Source organism: Alligator sinensis, unplaced genomic scaffold, assembly GCF_000455745.1.
Source record: "Alligator sinensis unplaced genomic scaffold, ASM45574v1 scaffold526_1, whole genome shotgun sequence".
NCBI classification, from domain to species: domain Eukaryota; kingdom Metazoa; phylum Chordata; order Crocodylia; family Alligatoridae; genus Alligator; species Alligator sinensis.
The window spans coordinates 162,120-184,348 of record NW_005843110.1 but is presented as its reverse complement, the minus strand read 5'-3'; the positions used below and the strand labels follow the sequence as shown (position 1 = coordinate 184,348).

General features: G+C 42.4%; 2 protein-coding genes across 2 annotated transcripts; one reads left to right on the top strand and one right to left on the bottom strand.

Moving 5' to 3' along the window:
- Positions 1–861: 861 nt before the first annotated feature.
- On the bottom strand, positions 862–4,981 carry LOC102377152 (olfactory receptor 49-like; the record flags this gene model as incomplete). The annotated part of the gene is made up of 2 exons (XM_006037426.2): positions 4,086–4,981; positions 862–880 (listed from the first exon to the last, which is right to left on the bottom strand). Coding segments are annotated over exons 1-2 (915 nt in total), but the record flags the coding sequence as incomplete, so codon positions are not given.
- A 15,021-nt stretch (positions 4,982–20,002) lies between these two features.
- Positions 20,003–20,950, top strand: LOC102376915 (olfactory receptor 6M1-like). The gene has a single exon (XM_006037425.1). It carries the CDS (start codon positions 20,003–20,005, stop codon positions 20,948–20,950), a length of 948 nt encoding a protein of 315 aa, XP_006037487.1.
- Positions 20,951–22,229: the final 1,279 nt, after the last annotated feature.

Genomic DNA, 22,229 nt, shown 5'->3' with positions numbered 1-22,229 from the left:
ATTTCTGTAACTATAGCTCTATTTTCAAACACAATAAAGGCATCTAAAAATAAAAGTAAATGTTTATTTTAACATGCATAAAGAACGACTCTTTGCATTTCCAAACCCACCATTTTTAAAAAAAAAACCCTCAAATAAAATATTTTAACTGTATCTACTTTTTTTCTTCAACTTGTTTTTTGGTTTTTTTGGGTTTTTTTGCTCAAGTGTTCCATAGATTTCAAGCTGATTTCAACCTGATTCAGGAATATTTTCAATCCCTCTGAACTTAAAAAATATCCACCAGTTTAAAAAATACCGTTCTCCTTTCAGTCCTGGAGTGATTATTTGGATATTTTTACCCAGAATGATTATTTTGCAAATGTCCTTAGGCTCATATTTTGATTCTTTGTGTTCTTAAAGTCACATTTTTCCTGTTTGAGAAAGCTGAGAACTACAACATAATAGATTCATGACCCCAGTGGGGTCCCCCAAGGCTGTCCTTGGGCCTATATTGTTCAACATCTTCATTAATGACATGGACATTGGTGTCAGAAGTAGACTGGCCAAGTTTGCTGATGACACCAAACTTTAAGGTAAAGCATCCACACCCGAGGACAGGATGGTGAACCAGGCTGACCTGGACAGGTTCAGAAAATGGGTGGACAAAAACCTGATGGCCTTCAACACTGAAAAATGCAAGGTACTCCACCTTGGGGAGAAAACCCCGCCGCATGCTTATAGGCTCAGCAGTGCTATGCTTTCTAGCACCATGGCTGAAAGGGATTTGGGGGTCATGATTGACCACAAGATGAATATAAGCCACGAATGTGATGTTGCAGCCGGCAAAGTGAGCAAAACTCTGGCTTGTATCCATAGATGCTTCTCTAGCAAATCCCAGCACATCATCCTCCCACTGTACTCAGGCTTGGTGAGGCCGCAGCTGGAGTACTGCATCCAATTCTGGGGTCCACAATTTAAAACGGATGTGGAGAAGTTTGAAAGAGTGCAGAGGAGAGCCACGCACATGATCAGAGGGCAGGAAAACAGGCCTTATGATGAGAGGCTGAGAGCTATGGGCCTCTTCAGCCTGGAAAAGCGCAGGCTCAGGGGGGACCTGGTGGCTACCTATAAATATATAAGAGGTATACATCAGGATCTGGGGGAACACCTGTTCACCAGAGTGCCCCATGGGTGACAAGGTCAAATGGTCACAAATTTCTCCAAGACTGTTTTGGGCTGGACATAAGGAAAAACTTGTTTACTGTCCAAGCCCCCAAGACCTGGAAGAGACTGCCACCAGAGGTGGTGCGAGTACCTACTCTGAACTCCTTTCAGAGTCAACTGGACATTTATCTTGCTGGGATCCTGTGACCCCAGCTGACTTTATGCCCCTGGGGCAGGGGGCTGGACTCGATGATTTTCCGAGGTCCCTTCCAGCCCTAATGTCTATGAAATCTATGATAATAAAACAGAGAAATAAATAACCGTGTAGTAAATTAGATATAATATAAACAAATGGAGTATTATATCCTGTACCATATAGCTTGCATGCCATGTGAGGAGTATTCTTATTATTTAGAACTTCTATACTGATTTTTTTCTCTATTGGATGTTTAAACCCATCAATCTGGCATCACATGTGTCTAGGAATGGGGATGCTATGTGGGAATACAGATTGAGAGATTTAATGATGGATGAAGAGAGGGAGAGATCCACACTGATGCAGTGTATTGAAAATAGAATAGTGATCATTACAATGTGTTTTATCAAGTCTTTGTGTAACAGATGGCTGTAGTTATGCTAAAGACGGATGAAACTTAGCTCTTTTATACTTTTTCTCCTTTCCTTCATGTTTTTAATCCGACACTTTCAGTCACACACTTGGGTAAGGGCAAAATAGTTTGAGCTTTTCAGCAGCCACCATAAAAACTTTCAGAATAACATTTTCTCCATATAGGAGGACAGGTCAAAAGGAAGACACAGAACATGCTTGGTATTGTAGGCATAACAGTGCTGGGCTACAAACAAACCGACAAAATCCACTTCTCAGCTTCATGAAGTTAATACCATGTGGATAGGAAACCAAGGAATTAAGAACAGAAATATACACAGAAAGATCACTCTGATGTTTGGTATCCATGCACACCCATGAATGCACACATACCCCCAAGCACACGTGCATGCACACACACAGACACAAATATCCTAAATATCTTAAATATCTGTGGAGCCCAAGAGTGTGAACTCTTTCATCACTGTCTTATTCTCCAGGGTAAATCTACAGATTCAGAAAAATTTTAGTTAACATGAAATATGCATGATTAGTAATCTTATATCAGTACCTGGTATAGTTTTAATGCTCCCAGAACAGGCTAATGGGATGAAATATATAGGAATACTTTCCAGTACCATTTTCTTTTAAGAAAGGGTTTATATATTTTGAACAGCTTTGCTGACAGTTACTGCTAACTAGAACATTTGCCTGTTAGCTATGCACTGTAAATGTAAGTTATATAAATTAAACGTCTTGGTTCATTTGTATTTATATAGAGAAAACTGGATACTCAGCTGCTCTATATCATGACCCCTGAAGCCAATTCATGAAAGCTGGAGCATTATGTGCTCTTTGTTGATATAATCATTGGATGTTGTAATTCTTTTTTCTAACAGTCCCCCACCCAAGAAAAAACCTATATGCACATAAAAATAATCCTATTATATACTTCATTGGGGCATGATGGGATGCCATGGATGGATCTAGAATTTTGAATGAGAGGGTGCAAATGGCATGGTGTATCATCACATACAGGACAATAAATATTTTTCTCCAGTGAAAAAGAAACTAGAAGCATTACTAACACACATAGGTGGATGCAGGAATTTGAACATGGGGGCGTGGGATATGTCGCAAGTCTGCCTTCCTTCCCCCTTTCCCCCAATTGCCAGGAACTTTTTGAAGACCCTGAAGCAGGTAGACTCCCTCCACCCCACCACCACTCAGCACCCTTGCCCCTCCAATGCAGGTACCCTCTTCCTCTCTCACCCTCTGCAGCAGGGCTTGCCTGGCAGTTGCCTGCCCATAGCTGATCCAGGGCTGGGGGAGCCCCAAGGCTGCTCCTGCCCCACCTCAGCCAGGGGCATTGATAAGCAGCATCCTGCAGTGCCACACTTGACTGGGAACATCAGCAGTGTCAGGGCAGTCTCCTTTCCAGAGCCTAGTCCCAGACCACAAGGAACACCTGGGGAATAGGCAGGGAGTAAGACCACCGAGAAGCACGTTTGCTCTGCTGTCTTCCCTGCTGTCAGGGCAGGGAAAGACCCAGGACTGCTCATGTTCACTCCAGTCAGGGGCTGTGGGCAGTGGCTTCACAGGATGCTGGGTCCCTGCTCCTTACCCTTCCACTGCATTTCCCCTTCTGGCTCAAGGAATCCTGCTGATGGGAGCAGCTGCACCGATGGATGGGCATTATTCAGGTGGTGGTGTCAGTACAAAACACTGTCCCCTCTTCCTCACCTGCTCCACCCAGGTGTCCCAGTCCAGCTAACAGTTCCAGCTGTGCTTGTAACATAACAGGGGACCCAGGCATTGAAGCCATAAAGCAATGGAGCTGCAGGAAGGTCACCTTCACTATGGAAGCTGGGTGTTACTGCTCCACTGCACTCTCCTTGGATCTGGCTTTGCTAACATGCTAAAGTCCTAGTGGTATATTACTCATTTTAGGATTGAAGCAAAACCAAATAAAGACCCATGGCAGAGAAACATTGTTGGAGAGAAAGTGAGTGAATTAAAAAAAAAAGAAAGAAAGAAAGAAAAAAACAGACACTGAAAGCTAGAAAACTGGATAGACAGCTGGACAGATGGTAAGTAAGAACATGGGAGCAATGATATTGCAGTCAATGACAAGGAGAATGGGAACCAAACCCCCCCCACAAAAGTAGAACAGAATATCTGTTATTATTTTGCTTAGAAAACCATCAGTACATATTGATAATGGCCATTAATATTATATTAACCACAATTTACTCCATTATTTCACTCTTCCTTTTGTCATTATAACGTTTGTCCTTTTGAAATGTTTGTCCTGTGGGCAAAAGCCTGCCTCAAAGCCTCCTGAACCTGTTTGTTCCTCAGGCTGTAAATGAACGGGTTGAGCAAAGGGGACACCACTGTATTGAGAATGGACACCCCCTTGCTGAGGTCCAGCCCCCTGCTATCCATGGGTTTGATGTACATGAAGATGCAGCTGCTATAGGTGATGGAGACAACGGTGAGATGTGATATGCAGGTGGAGAAGGCTTTCTGTCTCCCAGAAGCAGAAGGGATGTTCAGGACAGTGGAGATAATTCTGGCATAGGACAGGATTGTAACGGTAAAAGTGCCCAGGAGAGAAAACACAGCTATTGTGAAGTCTACCAGTCCCAGGAGTCTAGTGTCTGCACAGGCAAGTTTGATCAGGGGTCCATTGTCACAAAAGAAGTGGTTAATGATATTTTGGCCACAAAAGGGCAGTTGGAATACTACAAGTGATGGTCCAATAAGTATCAAAAAGCCACTCATCCAAGAGCTCAGCACAAGTATTTTGCAAACACGCTCATTCATGACGGTGGTGTAGGACAAAGGGTGACAGATGGCCACATACCTATCAAAGGACATTACTGCCAATAAGAGGAATTCAATAGTACCCAAGACAAAATAGAGGAATACTTGTACAAAGCATCCAGGTATGGAAATTGTTCTGTTGCCTGATGCCAGGTTGAACAGGGCTTTGGGGATGACGGTGGAGGTGAAACCAATTTCCAACAGGGAGAAGTTCCAGAGAAAGTAGTACATGGGGGTTTGTAGGCGATGGTCCAGGAGGATGATGGTGATGATCACAATGTTTCCCATTATGGTCAAGATATAGGTAACCAGGAGAATCAAAAATAGAAGACCCTGGTATTTCTGCACATCAGTGAACCCCAAGAGGATGAAATTCTTTACCAATGTTTGGTTCTCCATGTCAGCATTTTATATATGTTCCTACTGTAGATCCCTTTAAAAAATGTAAACAATATCAGTCATTAACCAATATTTTTAACTAAAATTAACCTAAGAAATGAGGAATTATTTGCCAAGTGGATTATTCCCAAGGAAGTAATACAGGTTTCCCTCAATTTATGCAGTACATGCGTTCTCGGAAAACTGCACATAAATTGAATTTGCATAAAGGGAACCCAGTTTATAATGTAAGAAATAGGGATATATTCCCAAGGTGGTGAGGGAGGGAGGGAGTAAAGCTGGGACTATGAAAGGGCCTGGGGGAGGCATACAGTGCAGCCCATCAGCCGGTCCCAGAGCTGCAGCAGGGAGCAAAGTGGAGGGAACTGTAAATGGGTGCGGGGCTGGGGGTGCGGCTCTTGTTGCTACATGCACCCCAGGAGGGCCATGGGCTTAAGGGATCTGCTGGGCTCTTCCCAGGGGGCACGTGCCCTTGGATCCTCATGTGGGACAAAAGCAGGCTGCCACTGCTGGCTGCTGCTGGCTGGTGCTGGTGGCAGCCGTGGGCTCTTCCCAGCACGCAGGAGCCCTGCGGGGTTTAGGGCCTGGTGCAACCCAGCAGCTGCAGGCAGCTGGTGTCGGCCGCTCCCAAAGCATCTGCAACAGGGCCTTTCCCCTTCCCCCTGCAGACTTACCTGCTTGGGGGGGAGGGCGCCTATGCCGACTGCATAAGAATGAATTTACCTCTCAGATAATGAATTTTGGGTATAAAAAGGGTCATCGTGTAAGACTGAATTTGCATATACAGAACCTGCATAAACTGAGGGAAACCTGTATTACTCGCACTCCAAATCTGATTTTATTTTGCCGGTACTAGGATTACCAGAAGCTGGGTTAACAGTTAACACAAGTGGAAAGTGTTATCATCAGATCCAACTGCAGCATTCTGCAAGTAGTTTCCCATCACCCAAGGCAGTACAGGGCAGTGGGAAATAACCTTCTTTGTGTTTTCACAGCAGTGTGTTCCCCTCTAGTCTTCAATTTAGATGCCAACATCAGTGTCAGCACAGGTTCCCCATAACCTAAGGTTTAACTTCTGTGAATCACTGTAGAGTCATGCAAATTAAGAAGCTTTCAAATTAATCTGAAAGATACTCAAAATAATTCACAGCCAATGAGTGTTGTCCTCTAATTAGGGTTACTTCAACTTTAATCCAACCTTGTCCCATTCTGATGAAATGACAGTTGCAGCTGAAAACCGAGGCAAATTTCGTAGGAGGTGCAGAGTGTTGGGTTTCTGGTATTCAAGGGTTGGGTTTAAGAGGAGTATAGAAGCCAAACCTTTTCTGTACTTCAGAAACCCATTAGGGTAATACCTCCATCAAAACCAGCTGGGGCATAGACATTTGTCCTTTTTCAGAAGAACGATTTTGCAATGTCTCTCCCTCAAATATCAAAGGAGTGTTGCAACTTTATTGAAAGCTCACCTGGTTTAAGATGAAATATCTCACCACATCTTTAGCTCCTGCTAATCTGTGCAAGCTGCTTATAAGTACTGGAGCTGCACTGAACTTATGTTGGCCATATTTGACTTTCCTCACTTAATCAGAAATGTCACTGGTTTCCTTTACATTTTGTCACTGTTATTTCCTTGACCTGGAAAGATATGGTAAGAAACTGGGTCAAAATATGGACAATTCTTATATTTGCATAATGAATCTTTGACTAATATTCTTTTTTTCTAATTGTTTTGGCTACATCGGTTCTACTCTGATGCACACCAGCTGAGTACCTAACACTCATTATTCTAGGAAGAGGAAATAAAAGCCATGCCACATATAATTTACAAAGTCACATTTATTTCATGAAATGATGATAAATATTGTAGCAAAAATAAAGGGTGGATAAAACAAGAAGGAACTATCCATATGGCTATGAACCCGGGGCCTCTCCATCAAAATTGAACTTTAAAAAATTTTTTAAATCTGGTGAATATTTGTTGAATATATTCAGTTAAAAACTAGTCTTGCTGCTTTACAAACCGCCCCAGTCACCACAAAAGTCGTCACTGGACAGAAACTATTTAACAATTTAATGTCAATGTTGGTATTGATGATGATGATGATAACAGCATTCTTGATCATGTACCAGCTTGATCAATGTAATGCTTCTCCAAAGAATAAATGTTTCCTCACAGTATTATGTAGGTGTCTTCACAAGTATGAAATACAAAAAAAAATCCAGTATGTTTGCAGGAAAAATGCGTTATGAGCATACTGATATCATGATGCTGTTACTCTTTCCAGTCTAACAGATATCATACAACTGAATGAGGAGGAGGAAAAATAAATCAAGTCATCTCACATTTAATATTTTGCTGTTAAAACACCTTTTCATTAGCAAAAATTAAAGTGTCTCCAATGTGGGCTGGGAGCCAGTTCTGAAATTACTGTAAGTGAACCTAAAACTATTGAACATAAACCAAATGTATTCCAACTAAAAGTCCAGTCCTTTTAGCTTCCCCAGATAACATCTCTGAGTATCATACAGTTCCAAGGTTTAAAAACCAAAAGTCTCTCCCCCACATATAACAGCTAGTGTAAGAACAATGTTGTAGCCATGATGGTTCAGAAATTATGAGAGAAGCAAGGATTTCTTAGTTATTACCCTAAGAAATCTTTACTTATCACACAGGTAACAGATTCACCCTTAAATCACTGAATGGGGAAAAGACCCTGGTATGTCAGACAGGAAAAAAAAAAAACCCTACCTGCAAGTCCAGTAAATATAATATGATTTTTGGATGTTGTGTTGTAATCCTTCTGTCTTCAAGACTGGTTATTTCCAGTTTAATCAAATTCAAAGATATTACATAGCTCATTTTTGGAATGAGCATATATAAGCTTTAGTTGCAATAGGTTTGCTTCTATTCCTCATGATTAAATCCTTTTGAGACCTGATCATTATACTATTGTTAGAACGCATTAACTATCCTATGCTAATTAATTCCAAGCTTTATTTTTTTCCACTTTTGTTGCCGTTGTCATGGTCGGAAGATTGTCTCTCTTCTAATTACCAATATATACTTAAAAATACATTTTTCATCCTCAGGCATAGACAGACAAACCATTATAGAACTTAAAAGGAAATGTTGGGAGATACTGCTTTTGTATACTTGCCAGCCCATCCATTATCACTTTTATCTTCTTGTTCCCATACTATAGCAAGTCAAACTAACCTGTAATAGGATCATAAGATCATAGGAAAGCAAGGCTGAAAGGGACCTCACAGAGTCAGGGGCAGAAACATCCCTGACTAAATCATCCCACAAAAGTGTCTGTCTATCCTGCTCTTGATCATTTCCAATAGAAATTCTACAATTTCTCTACGGGAGCCTGGCTTGACCACCCTCATAGTCGAAGCCTCCTCCTAATCTCCAACCTAAACTTTTACTGTTACAGCTTGAGGCCATTGCTTTTAGTCCTGTCTCTCACAGCCATGGGGAGAAGCCCATCTCCATCCTCTCTATAGTCTAATCACCCTTCAGGTATTTGAATCCCCCTTATTCTACATTATATAACTTCATGCTTAATATAATGATAACCCTGAATACAACAAGGGACAGCATTTTGGGGGTCAGTTTTCATTTACTGTGTTGTAAAGTGAACAGTCAAAAAACTCTTTTAATGTGATGTCACTATGTCATTGGCCTACCCCAAAGACTTCTGCATTCAGTTTAGAAACCTGAACCTCAAAAAGCAAACTTAGTTTGGATTTCAGCAATATTTTATTTGATTGTATTTCATTTTAAGGGTGTAGTTTGTGTTGCTTCTGCTCCTTTTCTTCTTCCTCTTCTTTCTCTTGTTTTGTCTTTTTGTGCTTTCTTTGTAATAGCCTAAAACGTTTGGAAGACTATATCTTATTTTTGTTTACATATGGACTTTTACACAAGCTTTTTTGTTACATTTGCCCCTGAACTTCTCTGTGTCTGCTTGTATCCCAGAGGCCTGAGGAAGGATACAGTGATACCCAAAAGCTTGCTTACGACTATCCCAACCATGAAGTTAGTCAAATAAAAATGATCATGCACAATATAGTGTCTCATATCTTTCCTGGACCGCTTCTATTCCCCTGATCAGCAAAACCTGGATCTTCTACACTGCAATTTATGAGATAGATACAACTAAAAATAGAAATTGGTCAGGAATTTTATCCCTGCTCATATTTTTGTTGAGACCAGTTCCAGAAGACTGCATAATGTTTAATAGTATTCATAATGACAGGATGAGTGCAGAGAAGAGTTAAGGAAATGATGTGAGGATGTGTGGACTGTCAGAAAAAAATATATTAATGTTTAGTGACTCTGATACTAAAGTTTTTTAGCTGAATTCTATGTAATACATGTAATGTAGATATGATCTGAGACAGCTGACAGCTGGAAGCCAGCCCAGGGAATGTGGTGGAGATGAGGTGACTCCCAATGAAAGCTTCTGCCCAGTGGACGTCACACAGTATTACTCTGCTGTGCCTAGCCACTCCAACCAAATTGCTTCTACCCATGCACAGACACCCCAGGGCAGCATCATGTTCCACTTCGTGCACTCAAGTGGTATTTTTAGTATGTACACACAATCTGTGAGCCTAATCTATATACAAGCCCCATCCCCCCACTTCTCCCCCATCCCCCTGAGCACCTCCTGACCCACAGTAAAGAGAGGACTGTGATCATGGAAGCCAAAGCCTTCACGATGACACCAGTGCCTCTGCTTAATTACCTCAATCCTCCTCTCCCTCCTCAGCCCATAGCCCAAAACTGGGAGGATCGAGGAAAACACTGCCTGTGCCCCCAACCCCTTACGCCCCACCCCCAAAGCCCTGAGGCATAGCGTCCGCACCTAAGGACAGGCTGGTGATCCAGGCTGACTTGGATAAGCTTAGTAAGTGGGTGGATATAAACCTGATGGCATTCAATATGGAAAAATGCAAGGTACTTCACCTCTGGGGGAAAAAAACCTGCAGCACGCTTATAGGCTCCGCAGTGCTACACTCACTAGCACCACAGCTGAAAGAGACTTGGGGGTCATGATTGACCACAAGATGAACATGAGCCACCAATGCGATGTCACAGCTGGTAAAGCAAACAAAACTCTGGTTTGCATCCATAGATGCTTCTCAAGTAAATCTCAGGATGTTATCCTCCCACTGTACTCGGCTTTAGTGAGGCTGCAACTGGAGTACTGCGTCCAATTCTGGGCTCTGCAATTCAAGAAGGATGTCGTGAAGTTTGAGAGAGTCCAGAGGAAAGCCACACCCATGATCAGAGGGCAAGAGAGTAGTCCTTATGAAGAGAGGCTGAGAGCCATGGGACTCTTCAGCCTGGAAAAGCACAGGCTCAGGGGGGACCTGGTGGCTGCCTATAAATTCATAAGGGGTGGGCATCAGGACCTGGTCTGTTCACCAGAGCACCCTAAGAGATAACAAGAACCAATGGTCATAAACTCCTCCAGGACTGTTTTAGGCTAGACATAAGGAAAAACTTGTTTACTGTCCGAGCCCCCAAGGCCTGGAATAGACTCCCTCCAGAAGTGGTGCAGGCGCCTACTCTGGACTCATTCAAGAAACATTTGGATGCTTATCTTGCTGGGATCCTTTGACCCTAGCTGACTTCCTGCCCCTGGGGCAGGGGGCTGGACTTGATGATGTTCAAGGTCCGTTCCTGCCCTAATGTCTATGAAATCTATGAAATCAGATTCAGCCAAATCGATTCAGGACAGTGATTCGAATCACCAAATTGAATCACTGTCCCCTGAATCGGCCGAATCCGAAGCGAATACTAGCCACTTCACACAGGCCTAATGGACAGGATGATTGGATGAGAGAAGTGGAGTGATCAGGAGAGTAAGAGAGAGGATAAAACCTACTGTTGGAGCAGTTGTGTGTGTGTGTTGGGTTATTCTGTGAGGTTGGTTGCGGTTGAAATAGCTGTCTGTGCTTTGGATTTGATAGTCTGTTGCGTGTAGTGGTGTGACACTCTGTGAAGTATGGAAGGAGCCTTCAGTTCCTGTAGAGACCTCCCTACTTAATTGGAGCTTCCAATTAATATAGACTGGTTCTTTGTGTTTGCTTAATTTGTTTTAAGTGATTTCACTGAAGTTGTGCCTGGGAACATATTGCTTCTCATTGCCTTTTCTGTATCATGTGTTCCAGTTTGTTCCAAACTATTTGCCAAACCAATTGTCATTGTAGTACTTTCCCTTTTATTTTTTAGTTGTTTCTAATAAATCCTTATATTTTTCACCCATAACCTAATTCTTTATCTGCCCGATATACTAAGAAAGCTAGGCATCCTAACCAGACCTGCTAAGGGAGGACACCAACATCGCTGGTCAGCTTAAGTTAACCTGACCCTCCTGCTATCTCTTTTCTGGCTTTTGCTACCCCTTCCCAGGCTGATTAATGGTGAGATCAAATCCCTCCAAAACTTAGCTGATAACACCCCATTCTCCCCTGTATTACATGCTTCAGTACTTAAAAATATGTCACACATCACCCAATAACATCCCTTAAGGCTTCCTTGACTGGATTATTTCTCAGGCTGTAAATGAAAGGGCTGAGCAGAAGAAAAAATTATGGTGTTAAATGCAGCTACAAGCTTTCTTAGATTCAGCCTGCTGCCCTGCTTTGATTACAGATACATGAATATGTAGCTGGTATAGCTGGGTGCATATACACATATTAACTTTCTAATACTTAAGATGGATTATTTTTTTTTTATCTGACTTAACTGTCAGAGAGTACGCACATATGTGGAGCAGAGTTGCCTTAAATGTGGCCAGGATAATGCACGTCCAATGTATATTATCCTGAGCCACATTAGTTAAGTCAACTAGCTCACAAGATGGTTGCCACCACGTCAAGGTGTTTCACATGTGTACACTCTAATGTGGCTTAATTTAAGCCATTTTAGTTCAACTGGCTTAATTAAGTCACATTATTTTAAGTCAGCTTAGTATGTGTGCATGGACCTGCTGACACTGATGACAATGAGGGAGAGATGCAGGTGTTGAAGGCTGTCTCTTCCTTTTGGAAGTCTTACAGATCACAGTGGAAATTATGTTAGCATATGACTGGAGCACAATGGCCTGGTATTGTAATCACTCCTGGGATGAAATTTATGATTTTCAGCATGTATGTATCCTGTGCACAGGAAAGTTTAATCATGGTGCTAAATCACAGAAGAAATAGTTCATGACATTTTGGTGCAGAAAGGTAATCAGAATAGGATGAGTGAAGAGATAATGATAAAGACAAAGGTAATGATCAAGGAGCCCAGCACTAAGAGTGTGCAGATGCCATCATTCATGAGGGCAGAGTATCACAGATTCTGGGCAAATGGCCATGTACCTATCAAAGGACGCTGGAGCAAAGACTAAGAGCTCACCAGTTCCCCAGACCAAATAGAGGAAGACTTGTACAAAGCACTCAGCTACCAAAATCATTATGTTGCCTCATGCCAGATTGTATTTGGAGGTGACAGTAGAGGTGAACCCAATCTCAAAGAGTGAGAAGTTCTGGAGAAAGAAGTATGTGGGAGTCCGAAGATGATGGTGATGATGGTTCAGCGGGGTAATAGTGATAAGAATGATATTCATCATGATGGTGGAGATGTAGGTGGTAGGACAATCACAGAAATCAGGATATGCGGGTTCTGGGCAGCAGTGAAGGCCAGAAGAATGAAATTTTTTGCCATAGTCTCATTCGCCACAGCAGCATTTTACCTTTCCATCTCCTGTTGGGAAAACAGCCGAATAAATAAATACATAAATAAATAAATAAGCTAGCACCAGTATTTAAACCTGCATTTAAAATGAGAGTGTGTAATTATCTAGTGAGTGAATAATTCTGTAGGAAAAGGTATTCAGGAATGCTAGACCAGATCCAAAAATTAAAGGGTTGGAAGGGATTTCACAGGTTATTTAATCAACCCCTTCACTGATGTGAAGCAGTGTTCAGTATTCCTAAGCAATCCTACATGGATGCTCATCCTGGCTCCTTTTAAAAACTACTAATGAAGGCAATACCTCAAGTTTCCTGGGCAGTTTGTTCACTTGTCCCATGGTTCTCCATGTTAGGAAGCTTCTCCTATACCTCCTATCCTGTGAGTTATTCTAAATTTTCTTTGATGTAGTTAAAGCTGTTACATCTCTATGCAAATGGAGAATAGTGTCTCTTCCTCTCCCTAATTTAGGGGAACGTTTGAAATATTTGAAGATCGTGACCATTTCCTTTTCTCCAGAATATTCATGAGCTTGAGGGCTTGAGCTGAATATGCACGTTGGAATCTAAACCTGACTTTTGTTTGTTGAAACTGTTGATGGCAACTAATTCCTAATTGTACTTTATGTCCAAAATATGTTCAGCATTGCCCAGACACCTAGGCCTTACAGACTTCCTTGCAACACTTAATTTATAGTCCCTGTATAACCTTTGTTATTCATTTTGGATGCTCCTTAACCCAGAACTGCAAGCAACCCTCCAGCTGAGGTCTAAACCACCACCAAGAAGACTAGGACTATCACATCCTAATTCTTCCTGTGTCTGATATGTTCCTGAAACTACAGAAGAGGTATACATGCAAATTTGAATTTGTTTCCCCAAGTAATTTTAGGTCAGAATGCTTTTAATACTTTGAATTTCTAGTTGAAATGTCTGGATTTATCTTGTGAACCATGTTTGTATACCTCCCAGTGCTAACAAGGATATCCATGCACGTCCAGGTGCTGCAGCACTCTGGTTGGGAATCACTAATCCAGGCCTTTTGCTTTCTTGCTGTGCAGGTGTGAATTTCAGAAGCCAAAACATTGTTGTATAAAATAGGTTGCATTTGCTTTTGGCCGATATGGGGTGCTGATCCCCTCTGATAGATTGTCAATGGGTGAGGGAAGATTGAACTCCACCTGGAAGAAAAAAGTTGGTTTAAAATCTAAATCAATTCTATGAAGCTGTAATTCTATGAGACGGCCACACGATGGAAGCAAAGATTAAGGATATTGAATGTTGGCTGCATAGTCAGCTATGTAAGAAGAAGGAAACTCCTTTAAGCCAAGTGCCATAGAAGAATATGAGGGGACTATGTGGCAGAGATATACAACATGTCTGAGCTGCACTATCTCCTGTTAGATACCTCTTCTCCACCCGGCATGGTCTAATGCAGGATACAAAAAGCAGGAGCCTTAGAGAAGCATTGAGCTGCGAATAAGGACCTGAGGGTTTAATTCCTACTTTAGCCACAGATGTACAGTGACATTGGGAAAGTTAGCTAATTTACCTGTTCCTCAGTTTCCCCATACCCCAAAAATAAAAATATAAGACTAGCTACAGTTTGGCCTAGGGAGAAGAGCAGCTCACTGGGATTTAGGGCTCTTAGGTTCAGGCTCTCCTGGCCCTCCTGTGGGCCACACTTAAGCGAAAACACTGTGCAAGGCCTATGCATGTAGCCTGATAACTAGGGCACGGTACTTCCGCCAGCACATCTGGTTTTGTGGCTGGCACTTGCAGGTGGTCCATGCCCAATCTCGGGGTGCATGTGCACCCGCGTGCACCCCCTACGCTTTGTATTAGAGTATGTCAAGTGTCGACACTCTCTTTCACATGTGTGGCAGTGTAAAGGAGCACACAGACCATTGCATGGGTTCCAGGACTCCTACATCCAGTACTACCTCTGTGCCAGATGCAGCATGATTTTGGCAAAAGCCAATTAATTAATCAGTGTCTCAGTTTCCCCATCCCTAAAAGGGAAATAAACCTGATTCCCATGAGGATGGTGGGAATTTGACTCAATCCTAGTCCTAGCTTTAACAGTGACCTTCTGGGTGACCTTGGATAAGTCCTTCCTGTGCCTCAGTTTACCCTTCAATGTTGCTTCTTTTCTTTTAGGTCATTTGATATCAATTGATGAAACATGCCAAATGTAAGTTCAATACTATTGTCATCATCACAGTGCTGGTATCTATTGATTTAAGCACCTGCATACTGTCCCCTGTTACAGTAATTTCTGAAAACCCCAAGGGCAGACATGAATTTCATCTCAGAATTGCCCTGTCAGATAAGGTGATTGGTGATTTTAAATATGGAGAAACGGAGTCATGTAGCCATCAGGGCCACATTTGCCAACGATTTCCTTTAGGTTTGTAGCAAATCATTGGACTGTGGGTGTTAACTGCTCTAAAGGCCCCATGATCAATCCCAGCCTAAATGTCTCACCTGAGGTGGCTCAGGGGACTGATAAGAGAGGCAAGTGTAACAGTATTTCCAGGAAGCCTTCTCCATCTGAACATAAGGGACAAATGCTCCTGAGGTACTGAGTACTGGTACCTCTCCTTGATAACAGGGGGTGGCAGAGGCCCCTTGGATAGATAAGAGAAGGATTTACCAATACAGTACTCAAATGTATTTAAATGCACCATCCATAATTTCACAGGGGGAGACCATTCCATTGTCTAGGAGACTTTTCCTTCTTGTGTTGACCTTAACTTTGATGCTATCATTCATATTACCTTGGAGGCATCAGCTGTAGCATAGGCCCCATCATACCCGGCACAGTATGTTTGCATGGCAGACACATCTCCTGTTCCAAAGATCTCAGCATTGAATTAGACAATGGGAAACTGAGGCACAAAGAAGAGTGAATTGTTCCCAAGGTCAATACAACATGTCTTTGTCATAAATGGTGTCTATCATCAGGCATGGGGGCTGTCCACTGGAGCACTTTGCACCTTGAGTTCATAATGGGGTACCACCTATAGACGATGCAATCTAAGGTACACAGACCTTAGGTCGTATGAGACCATTGCTATCATCTGGCCTGACTGGGAGCATCTTGACTGCTATGGAGGATGCCACTGCAGGGTCAAGGCAATAAGCTCATTTGAACTCTTTGGGTGATGACTTGTTTGGTTGCGGGAGGGATGGGGGACAGGACACTGCAACATATCTTATGCTGTTTTGGGTCCCTAAACCACTTAGGTAGTGAGACCTGTGTTGTAGGCCTACCACACCTAGACAGAAACTTGTAACTCTTTCTTCTCAGCCTGATGCTGTAAATACCAGGCCAGAAATAAGGTATTACCCCCCAGGCACCTGTCCAGCACCATGCCCCCCACCCTTGAGTCTGACCTACTGCATTTTGCATCGATTAGCCACTTGGTAATGTGGATTGACATCAGTGGGGAAATTTCTGCCCCAGTGGGAGTAAGGGCCTAGGCTGGAATCCGTGTTACCTGCCCTTTCAAAGTATCAGCCCTATTGCTGAACCACACACTCTTCAGCTTGCTTGATGTCACCTGACCCCATACACCTTTTAGCTGCCTAGTGAGCCAGCTTCCAGAGGAAAGCTGGAGAAAGGCCTGGGTAAGGCCTAGCCCATGGTCTGGTGGCACTTTGCTAGGAAGCATGAGGTACAGTTGCAAAACCCTGTGGGTAAGGAAGGCCAAAAATCCAAGTCTCTCGCTCCCTGCTTTAGAACGGTACCTACTAGGCTATTGCTTGAAAATATGGAAGTATTTAGCAGGTTTGCAATTTAACCTCGTACACTGAAATAGGATTTAGCCCAAACTGTGTCCCTGCAGAGTAAGAGAACCAGGTAGGAGGCTGGGTTTTGCAATCTTCCCTTCTCTTGCATAGAAGAGCAGCTGTAGTGACCCCATCTGAAACAGGAGACTGGGGCTCCTGTCATTAGCAGTAGTTGGAAGGGGAGGATGTAGAGATATGTAGGCATCCAGAGAGACTGGGGCTTTAGGTAACACTTGCCATGCCAAATTGTGTCACTAATAACATGGTTCACCATTAGGGTCCTTTTTCTACAGCATTTAAGTGAACAGAAGATGTCTTGCTGGCAGCAAGACGAAGGCCTCTGCAGTGTCCCTGCTTAGCAGGATACTTAAACCCTCATTTTCAAAGGGACAAGGGATTTAAGCACATTTCAGATTCAGTGTGGCCAGCTGAAGGAAGACCGAAGGGTCACAGTTTTCATGCAGTGCGGACTACCCACCCTGTAAAAAGGACCCTGCCCTAGAGGTGAAAGACAGAGACCATGAGTGATTAACATTGGAACTGATTATTCACAGAGCAAAAGCAAAAACTTAAGGCCAAACATGAACAGCACAAAATGCAAACGCTCCTTTGTTCCCATGCTGATTGTTTCAGACGCTGGTGATGTAAGGCATACAGGAAAAAGTTGGCAAATTGTCTTCCACAAAACTTTTAGCAACTGATTAATTAACTGACTCTGTTAATTAGTAAGGCTTTCCCTGCTTAGATGCCTCCAAGGTACTTCATTTGTTTCTGAGTCATTAAAAAACTGGTTTGTCGGTAATGAAAACTCCAGGGAATAAACTTAACAAAACTTCATTTATCTCTCCGCTGACTTTGCTGCTGGGAATTGTTGTGCTCTGACTTTCGTTTCTGTGACAGAAAATTAGGAAGTGCTGAGAGTTGAATTATTTATTTATTTCCCTGATAAGCCAGGATTGAGATAAGTGGACTTTTCACTAAAAGAAGATAATAATGTTTTACCTCTGTTTGGTAACCAGCTTGAACTGTTTTAAGATGCCCTATCATTCTCAGCCTCCCCCCGCCCATTTAAAATAAAATCTCTTTCAAAACATTTGAAGTGAAACCCCCAGGGATCTGGGGCTCAAATTGCTTCTTGGTTTTTGAAACAATCTATGATGATAATATTTGGTGGAGGGGGAGTACAGAAACCTGAGGACATCTAGTCCAGCTGCAGTACAGTGTCCTTTGATCCCATCAGTCCTGAGCACTTCCCCATATGCCAAACTTCTTCCAAAGCAAAATCAGTGCCAAGGATAACAAAGGCAGGAACTGTAGAAACACAAGAGAAATTCTGATTGGCCTCCAAGTTGGCCAGCTATTTAGGTGGGATAAATCAGTATAGGCATCACTGACTGTATAACAGCAATAGAGTTGCCCTGACTTAGGCCAGCTGTGGATTTGCTCAAATGAATATAGCGCATGGCAGCAGAAAGGTGTCTGACCAGTTTATTTAAGAGAAGCTGGTGCTGATTTATTCCAGCTGGGATCTGGTCAGTGATATAATAGAGGAAAGTCAAGTTATATCCACTGGGGAATCTGACCTTGCATCATGTATTCATACATTATAAGGCCAGAAGAAACCCTGGGCACATCCCCTCTGGCCTATGTCATACAGCCCATGGAAATTTCCTGAATTAAGCCATACCCAGCACATAGCATGTCTCTGGCTAATCATGGGGTCTGTCAGGATCCTCTGGATAGTACCAAAAGTCAACATCAAAGTCCACAGTCCCGCAGACCCAGCATGGCTAAGTCAGGCCCATTTCTATAGGGGATGATGTGGATGCTTTTGACTCCTCAAACTTAAGGACCAGGCACCTATTTACATCACGGTCAGTCTGGCAGGTAAGAGTTGGGAAAGGCTTTGGCATGAATCCAGAATGAATTTTAAACTGTTTGCTACCGCATCCTTCTCCAGTGAATATATACCTACTCATGTGTATATCTCAGAGTTTGTATATCGCTTCTGGGTTTAGGATAGGGTCCACATTTGATAACATATAAAAAGCAAAGGCCCACGGTTACAGGAAATAGGAGGTGGCTGTTGATATAAATGACCTGGTGCAGGATAAGAGAGTAAAGCGCTCAGGGGCAGTGTGGATGCTTCAGTCCAGAGCAAAAGAATGCCATGCAGGGGGCAATGGAGGCAGGGATTCAATATGAAGGGCTGTCCATTTGGATGTGGAGCAGAACCTGATGCTCCAGCTCGAGAAGAGTCTACTGGAGGGAGTGAGGCAGGAGACTTGCTAGAGGGAACTGTCCCATTGGACTCAGCAGGATGTTCTGTATTTCACAGAGCATTGCTGTCTTAAAGATGTTTGCATAGATGAACTGAATTTAGATGGCACAGGCATTTGGTTCCCTAGGTGCCTGCCAGGATTATTTTAAAGAACCATATTCACCTGGTGTTCATGATATGCTTTGAATGGAGACCGGCCCTTTGATCACGATTGTGGTGAGACATTAGCAACGAGAAAGACATTCATATAACAAAGGTTCAGCTCCCCTCCCATACATGCACATATACAATGCTTGTTATATAATGCACGTAATGCGTGTAATGAACACAATGTCACGTTCTGTTTTAAGCCAAGTCTTGATACAAGCTGAGAAATTTGGAATCTGCTGCAAGTGAAAGAGATTTCCATGCGACCAGCAAGACAAGGCCTTCATTACATTTCCCTGGAGTGAAAAGGTAACATTTTATTTTTCCAGTGCATGGTTATGTGAGTGTAAGAAAGGGAGAGAGAACAAAATAAATTATCTTATTTATCTCTAGGTTTGCATGTCTCAGATCATTACATTTTCCTGTGCCAAAAGGATTTTACTTTAACTATAAAAATGTCCCCTAAGCCCATACACCTGTCTGTCTTTCTTTTTTTTTTTCATGTTTGCGTGTGTGAAACAGACTGTCCGTCCTTTTATCTGCCTAGCTGTCGTCTTACTTATGATTAAATACATGTTTTGAATACTTGCCCAAACTGAAACTGCATAAAAATGAGCTGGAAACATGCTTCATTCCTTGGCTGTTTATTGTGCCCTGGTAAATTGGGCTTCATTCCCATGCTCGCTTTAGTGTTGTTTAAATGTATGCTTAATTTGCTGATTTTCTTATTCCAGCAGAAGAGAACAAAGCATTAAATAACCTGGCCTTTATATGAACTACTAAACATTCTGGATTGTTCTCTAGTATTGGTTGATAATATGCATTCATTGTCATGTTAATTTAAAAATAAAATTAAATCCTGATTTTCCAAAAAGAACCCATTTTTTTGGAAAATGTCAAGATTCTGTTAAGCTGGGTTTTTTTGTTGGGTGGGGAGTGGGGGAGGGTTAGGAGGAAACATTTAAATATTAGTGAAATGTTTTAATTTCCAATTGAATTTATTAAATTTAACATTCAGGCCATCACAGCTTGCTGCAATAATGATGAGCAACCAGAGTCATTTGGTCATGGAATTTGTGCTCCTGGGCTTCCCGCTGCCATGGCCGCTGCAGCTCCTAGTCTTCATGATTGTACTAGTCATCTTTATCTTGACCCTTATGGGGAACCTGACTATCATTGCTGTGGTGTGTATAGATGTCAGCCTCCGTACCCCCATGTACTTCTTCCTCTGCAACCTCTCAATCCTAGAGATCCTCTTTGTCCTTTCTATTGCCCCCAAGATGCTGGAGAACCTGTTATCCTGGGACAAAACCATCTCCTACTGGGGCTGCATTGCTCAGTGCTACATCTACTTCTTTCTGGGTACTACAGACTTTATCCTCATTGCTGTTATGTCCTTTGACCGCTATGCTGCCATCTGCCATCCGCTCCGTTACCCCATCATCATGAGGGGACGCGTCTGCATCTTTCTCGTCATGGGCTGCTGGTTGGGTGGGTTCCTCTCCACCCTCTTCCCACTCATGTTGCTTTGTCAGCTGCCCTTCTGTGGCCCCAGTGTGATAGACCATTTCTTCTGCGATTATGCCCCACTGGTGAAGTTGTCCTGCGCCAACACAGACCTCCTCCTCAGGCTGGAGTACATCCTCTCCTGTGTTGTACTGCTCACTTCCTTGTCATTTACCACTGTGTCCTACCTCTACATCATCACCACAGTCCTGCGCATCCCCTCAGCAACAGGCAGACAAAAAGCCTTCTCCACCTGTGCCTCCCACATTACTGTGGCCTCCATTTTCTATGGCAGTGCCATCTTCATGTATGCCCAACCCAGTCAGGGCCACTCTTTTAGTCTACAGAAGGTGGTGGCGCTGTTCACAACGATAGTAAGTCCTTTATTAAACCCATTCATTTATACTTTAAGGAACAAGAAGGTAAAAAATGCCCTTAAGGCATATGTGACCATAAAACAACCCATGCAGAAGTTAAAGGCTTGAGGCACCCTTTGTCTGCTGCTGCTTTCAAATCGTCGGAGTAGTAGGGCACCTCCCTCTCTGCTTCTTTTATTGGTTAAGACTAGGATTTTCAAAGTCTTGCAGTAAGTCTCAATTCTATCAGGAAGGAGCTTTGGAAAATCCTACTGCAAAAGCAGGGGATTGTTTCTTTGGGTTTTGACCGTGTGTAGCACAATGGGGACTAATTATCTGTTACAGAAATAACCATAATTTGCCATGTACATAGATCCACATGTAAGAATCGATAAAATAGGCCTGAGAGTTTTCAAACAGTTTTCTTAGTATTAAGATATGTTGAAAAGCTGATGAGGACCAATATTGTCTCCCAGTCCTGCAACATCTGCATGCCACTCTTCACTTCTTGTCTGTTGCCATATACTCACATTGTGAACTCTTTTAAGCAAAGATGTTCTTTTTGTTCTGTTGTTTTGTGGTGCCAAATGCAATAGGTTCCTGATTCATCATTACTACTTTAATAGTATTTAGACATTTGATATGGCAAACAGACATCTCCATGTTCAGTTGTTTTGCAAAACATGGATTTAAAGTCTTAAATTGGGATACTGAAAATCCTTATTATCTGGACTATTTTTGTTGTTATTATTCTATAGGTTTCCAATATGTGCCAGTGCAAATGCAGAATGTGCTGAGCAATGAATAACCATATGACCCCAGCGCTATTTCCTGCCCAGGGCAGGAGGTCGGACTCGGTGATCTATTGAGGTCCCTTCCGACCCTATGAAACTAAACCTTGCCTACTTCCTCAGAGCAAGCAAGCCACATTAGGAAACTTTGCAGTCTCCACAAGCATGCACCTTTTTTTTAAATTTAAACGAGTAAGAATCTTCATTCCACTTCCAGTGTTTTTAGAGACCTTTTCAGTCAATGTTAGTGTAACTCCATTCCCGGACAGCACTACTGACACATTATTGTGAATAGTCCTGCCTTGGCTTTTTAATTCACAAGTGTGATCCCTGTTAACGATGATCATGATAATGTATAGACTGTGAATGGACTAAGAAAGAAAAAAGATGCATGAATGAGGATGAATAAATGTATAAACAGCTATATGGATGTTCTTAGAAACTTCTAACAGAATGCAGATTCTATTCAGTCTCGTTCCAAAAAATTACTTTTTAAAATGAAAATTAGCCTCCCAAATCAATATATTTCTGAAAACAAATCTGACTTAGCATTTGCATAATTTTATATGCAAACAAATCATAGACACAGAAGTGTTGATCGTGGGGGTGGGGCACAA